Consider the following 6,000-nt stretch of genomic DNA (forward strand, 5'->3'; position numbering starts at 1 on the left):
TCATTGTACGCTGATGATTCATGTTTTCTTTTAAAACCACAATTAGAGTCTCTCCACGGCCTCATAGAGGACCTAAATACTTTTGCTATTCTCTCTGGATTAAAACCAAATTATGATACTATATTACGTATTGGATCATACTTGGTATACAAATCCCAAAAGAAAGAAATTATCTCACTCCAATAAATGTTTATAGAAAGTTAGCAAAAATAGATAAGATCTTGCTACCATGGAAAGGAAAATATCTGTCTATTTGTGGAAAAATCACCCTGATTAACTCTTTAGTCATATCACAGTTTACCTATTTGCTTCTAGTGACCTGCTTATTAAATTATATGAACATAAAAATATTCAATTTTATTTGGAACTGGTTCTCTAGTAAATTGGTACAAATGTCTCATCCTATGTTCAAGAAGGGCCTTTTTCCCTTTATTCAGATTACACCGGCCCACTTTCGGTTGTTTGAAAAGGAAATTATCTCCAAAATATCTTTATTTTTTAAACAAGCCTTAGAAAGTTGGTTGCAATTTCAGTTTAATCCACCTGAAAAGACAGAACAAATAATACAACAAATATTGTGGTTAAATTCAAATATACTAATTGATTTAAAAAAAACTGTATTTTTTGAAGAAGTTTTTTTTAAATATATAATTTTTGTGAATGATATCATAAATAGGACTGGTGGAGTTATCTCACACATACAGCTAACAGAGACATATGGAAATGTCCGCTCTACCCAAAATTACAACAAATTATTGCAGCATTACCACAAAAATGGAAGAGGCAAGTAGAAGGGGAAAAAAGTAAGGAACTTGTATGTCGGCCCTGTATTAAAGAACATAAACGGTTAAAGAAAAGTGTGATAAATAAAAACATATACCAATTTCATTTAAGGACCAAAAACTGACAGCTGTGCCATATAAATTGCAAAATAGTTGGGAAGAGATTTTCGATGTACCCATTCCATGGCACATGGTTTATGAATTGATACGCAAAACAACGCCGGATGCAGAACTTCACATTTTTCAATTTAAATTACAATACAAAATTCTTGCAACTAATAGAATGTTATATATATGGGGGATACAATATTCCCAGCTCTGCAGATTCTGCTGTGAGGAGGCAGAGTCATGAGATCATTTATTTTGGTATTGTCCATATGTAGCTGACCCTGGTGCTGGAGGTACGCAGCTGGAGGTTGAATGTTTGAAGGGGTATGGGACTATAAAGAGTTGGGGAACCACTGATCTAGTGTATATTTAAATCATTACCACTCTCAGGAGAGTGGTACTTAGCAGAGAGCTGGGCTAAGCGGCATTTTTTTTTATATTTTACGACGACCGTGTCCTTGAGGGTATTAACATCCATAATCCAATGTTCCTTGTCATTGTCAAAGGACTGGCTGGCTCAGTGAAGTGGTTGCCTACTTTTGCTTGACACAGCAAGTCCAAATCTCCAACCAACTCTGCCAGTTTTGGCACAGAGTTTGGGGCCATAGAGTAGTCACATGATTGGCCACATGGTGGCACTACAGGAAAGGAAGTGAATAGATGAATAGACAGTTTTTATGTTTTCAGATTGATTATGCAGTGCGTGCTTTATTCATAATCATAGCACGAATGAACCAAAAAAGTCCATCAGACCACTTTATCATGCCAAAACTTTTTTAATATTTTGAATGAACTAATAACAATTCTAGACATAGAGCAGTATCTCTTCCTATCACAAACTACTCAAATTAGCTTTAGAATAGATACGATTGCACTGGAGAGACACCCTCATTTGGTTGTTCATATGGCGTTACGGGATCCATTGTTGATCTGTGTTGGATTATCTAGCCAGGGCCAGACCCACCATGTTCTGGGCTCTGCTGAAGATGGAATAGTACTGTCGGATGAAGATGTCACCCAGAATCCACAGGTCGGAGCTACTAGACTGGAGACCGGTACGGCAGCCATAGTAGGTAGACTGTACAGGTGGCAGAGAGAGAGAGAACTTGTCAAAACAATGTTACGATCACTTCATGGTTACGTAAGATATACCACAGACACACACACACACACACACACACACACACACACACACACACACACACACACACACACACACAAATACACACACACACACCTGGCGGACGTAGGTGGAGGCTGGGAGAGTGAAGGCCTGTCCGTGGATGTGGAAGACCATCGATGGCATGTTGTTGATGTTGTTACAGTTCACCACATTCTGAAAAAGAGAGAGAGACAAATAGAGGGAGGAGAGAGAGGTATGAGAGGAGAGAAAGACAATGAATTAAACAGCATTTGCTTTGTGAGGTAGACTGTGTGAGTTATTTTCTGGTTCTTGTTGAGTTATGTCAGTAGTGGTGATGGGAACACATCGTTAACACAATGTTATGCCTGGTTCTTTGTGACACATCGCCAAAACAATATCACATGACTTACGTCTCCGTTGGCGGAGTAGGCTCCCACAGCACGGGCCATGCTGGAGATGTCGGCCTGAGGTCCCACAATATTAGAGGTACCGGTGTCCACGATAGCCTGGCAGCCGCCGTTACAGGCCACAATCTGGCCGTTCACAGTCACACTGCAATGGACACACAGATATACACAGATCAGGAAGAGATGGCTGCTTGAGATCTGTACTTAACCACTTCATCTTCCAGTTACATAGGATTATATAACCCATTAATAACCATTTATAACCCTATAAAACGTACTGTAACTGCAACAGTACCTGTCGACTGTGATCTGCCAGTACATCTCAGAGGACAGGGGGATCCATGCGATCTGGCCGTAGTAGTGGTTGGTGTCAACTCCTCCGAAGGTCACCATGCTACCTACCGCAGAGTTACTGGAGATGGACGACAACAGAGAGCAAGAGGGAGAGGGGGGGGGGGTGAGGGGAGAGAGAAGGGGGAGAGAGAGAGAGAGAGAGAGAGAGAGAGAGAGAGAGAGAGAGAGAGAGAGAGAAAGAGAGAGAGAGAGGGGGGAGTGTGAGGGGGAGAGAGGGGGGGAGAGAGAGAGAGAGAGAGAGAGAGAGAAGTTGCGTCAGTTCATATTTCCATGTCTGGCAAGCCATGATGGTTTGTGGGAGCCATGTAGCTCTGGTCAACAGTAGTGCACTATATAGGGTTCCATTTCAGAAATAGCCCTGGTTGACCTCCACTCTGACCACTCACCGAGTCAGGTAGACAGAGAACATGTCCTGGTTGACCAGATGCTGGGTCATCATGTTGTCAAAGACTGGTGTGGCCTGAGAGGCAGCCAGGCGGGGGTAAGCCAGACCCAGGATACCATCAGCCTTCATATGAGCCATGAAGGGAGCCTCCGATTGACTCAGCCCAAAGATCTGGTTCTTCACAGGGATCCCACCCACCTACAGAGGACCAGGAATAGGATGAAGAGGAGGAGAAGAAGAGGGGAGAGGAAGAAGGAAGGATAATATTTGAGATAGTACTGAAACCTACACAATGTTTCCAGTCCTCATGTTGTTGTGATGAATTCTGTTCCTTACCACAACGGTGTCAAAGCCCTCGAAGCCAGTCATACTGCCAGTACCGTATTGGATGGACAGGCTCTTCCCAGCATTCTTGAAGGTAGAGGACAAACCGGGGTTGAACCTGTTGTGGTTGGCTGGAAGGAGGGGAGACACGATTAGCCTGGGAGTGTTTGTGTGTGTGTGTGTTTGTGCGTGTGTGTGTTTGTGCGTGTGTGTGTGTGTGTGTGTTTGGGCGTGTGTGTGTTTGTGTGTGTGTGTGTGTGTGTGTGTGTGTGTGTGTGTGTGTGTGTGTGTGTGTGTGTTTAGGCGTGTGTGTGTGTGTGCGTGTGTGTGTGTTTAGGCGTGTGTGTGTGTTTAGGCGTGTGTGTGTTACAAACCGCAAGCTGCGCTGCTGCAGTAGACGGAGGGAATCCACAGGTTGGATGATCCAGTGTCAAAGATGACAGTGAAGGACTGAGGAGGAGTTCCAATGGAGATCACTCCAAAGTACGCCAACTAGAGAAGATCAAATAATGAAATAATTATTAGTATTGATAAATACCTCCCCCTACAAAGTACACCAACTAGAGAAGATCAAATAATGAACTAATTATTAGTATTAATAAATACCTCCCCCTACAAAGTACGCCAACTATAGAAGATCAAATAATGAATTAATTATTTGTATTAATAAATACCTCCCCCTACAAAGTACACCTACTAGACAAGATCAAATAATTAAATAATCATTTGTATTAATGAATACCTCCCCCTACCCTATGATATTATAAGAATTAGCTGAATTACACCAGAATACCTATAGGTCATCAGTAATCGAATTGTTGATTTCAAACTAAAGTTTCCCTGGTGGATCAATAATTAATTTAGGAAGAAGAGGCCAAAAGACGTGCTTCAGCCTTCTCTGCTGCCTTACATAGTGGAACGTGTTAAGTGCTATCCATTCTCATGCTTACATCAGCATCGTTGGTCATCTGCTCGCTGGAGACATATAGGCTCTGGTCGTCAAACCTGGTGGGGTTGAAAGGGAACTTCCCTCTGTACTCATTCCACAGACCCTGCTCCTCCAGGCTCTCCCTGGCACTCTTCCCCTTGATCAGCGGCACCCTGTGGAGGAGGACAAAGTCTGGTTGGGCATGCAGCTCAGTTCCAGCAGGTTTCTGGTCAAACCATTGTAATAAATGTTATGACAACATAGGCTAAACAACTGTGTGTGACTATTCAAATCACTCACTCATTTTGGGGTATTAAACCTTTCACTGCCTTCTGATCTGTTGCGTAATGTAAATATAGGAGAATAGCAGTAATATAACATGAGTATAGCAGGAGAATAGCAGGAGAATAGCTTGAGTATAGCACGAGAATAACAGGAGAATAGCAGGAGTATAGCAGGAGAATAGCAGGAGAATAGCAGGAGTATAGCTGGAGTATAGCAGGAGAATAGCAGGAGTATAGCAGGATTATAGCAGGGGTATATCAGGAGTCTAACAGGAGTATAGCAGGAGTATAACAGGTGTATAGCAGGAATATAACAGGAGTATAGCAGGAGAATAGTAGGATAATAGTAAGAGTATAGCAGGAGAATAGTAGGAGAATAGTAAGAGTATAGCACGATTACAGCAGGAGTATAACAGGAGTATAGCAGGAGAATAGCAGGAGTACGGCAGGAGTATAGCAGGGGTATAGCATGATTAACATACTGGATGATGCATTCGGAGAGTGCCACCACGGCACACAGAACGATAGCCCACTTCATGATGTGATGTCTGGTCTCCTCAGCAGTCACCTGTGGAACTCGTTCACCTGTGCAAAGAAGCAATTCGTCAATCAACCCATCAAACGCAATGTATCGCAATTCTTTTGCTCAGCGCAAACAAGGCAAGAGACCTTGAGAGGAACCAGACTCACCTGTAGATGCCTGTGGATGAGTGATCTGAGACGTGTGTGTGTGTTGTCTTATATACAGACAGTCCACGGTTCTAACTCTGCGTTCCTTTATCGCTACGATAAGAGAGTATCCACCTGCCATGATAAGTAATGGTGAAATAATGGACGACCTCGAGACAATGTCAATCTGACGATAACCTGTACAGTATGTTGGTTCCAACGGCTACATTACAGTAATGTGTGTATACTGTTGAAAAGTGGCAGTTCTAATCATATAATGGCTAACCTGCCAGACTTCTCTCTAGGATATGAGATGACTTGTGTAGACTCAGTGATATAAAGTAAAGGTCCCCACTTCCAAATACCCTCCTATCAGCACACCTTTCCCTCACACGGTTTACTTTTGGATTAGGCAGCATTATTAAGGCTACTGTATCTCTGTTAGGACACGATACCTATCAGCCAGGGATTATTTCATTAACTAACATGGCACATTCACAAGAACATTCACAATGTTAACAAATATCTTGGTGATTATTTAAAGATGAATGTCACTATATGTTTCAAATAGAAAACATAAGGGACATTCAACACAAAACACAACCTTACTTCTGG

The 6,000-nt window shown here is 42.4% G+C and overlaps 1 protein-coding gene across 1 annotated transcript; it reads right to left on the minus strand.

Moving 5' to 3' along the window:
* Positions 1 to 1,650: 1,650 nt before the first annotated feature.
* LOC118939505 (pepsin A-like) lies at positions 1,651 to 5,467 on the minus strand. The gene is made up of 10 exons (XM_036946112.1): positions 5,407 to 5,467; positions 5,199 to 5,301; positions 4,455 to 4,605; positions 3,879 to 3,996; positions 3,517 to 3,635; positions 3,182 to 3,378; positions 2,737 to 2,853; positions 2,445 to 2,586; positions 2,128 to 2,226; positions 1,651 to 1,968 (listed from the first exon to the last, which is right to left on the minus strand). The coding sequence occupies exons 2-10, from the start codon at positions 5,252 to 5,254 to the stop codon at positions 1,831 to 1,833; spliced, it is 1,137 nt and encodes a 378-aa protein (XP_036802007.1). The 5' UTR covers positions 5,255 to 5,301; positions 5,407 to 5,467; the 3' UTR covers positions 1,651 to 1,830.
* Positions 5,468 to 6,000: the final 533 nt, after the last annotated feature.

The sequence above is a fragment of the Oncorhynchus mykiss genome, chromosome 16 (assembly GCF_013265735.2).
Source record: "Oncorhynchus mykiss isolate Arlee chromosome 16, USDA_OmykA_1.1, whole genome shotgun sequence".
Lineage (NCBI taxonomy): Eukaryota > Metazoa > Chordata > Actinopteri > Salmoniformes > Salmonidae > Oncorhynchus > Oncorhynchus mykiss.

Coding starts and splice junctions, on each gene's coding strand:
- LOC118939505 (XM_036946112.1), bottom strand. CDS start 5,254: ATGAAGTGGGCTATCGTTCTGTGTGCCGTGGTGGCACTCTCCGAATGC. Junction 3,636..3,878: donor CTGCAGCAGCGCAGCTTGCG/GTTTGTAACACA, acceptor CCCTCCTTCCAG/CCAACCACAACAGGTTCAAC. Junction 2,227..2,444: donor CCTACTCCGCCAACGGAGAC/GTAAGTCATGTG, acceptor TCTCTTTTTCAG/AATGTGGTGAACTGTAACAA.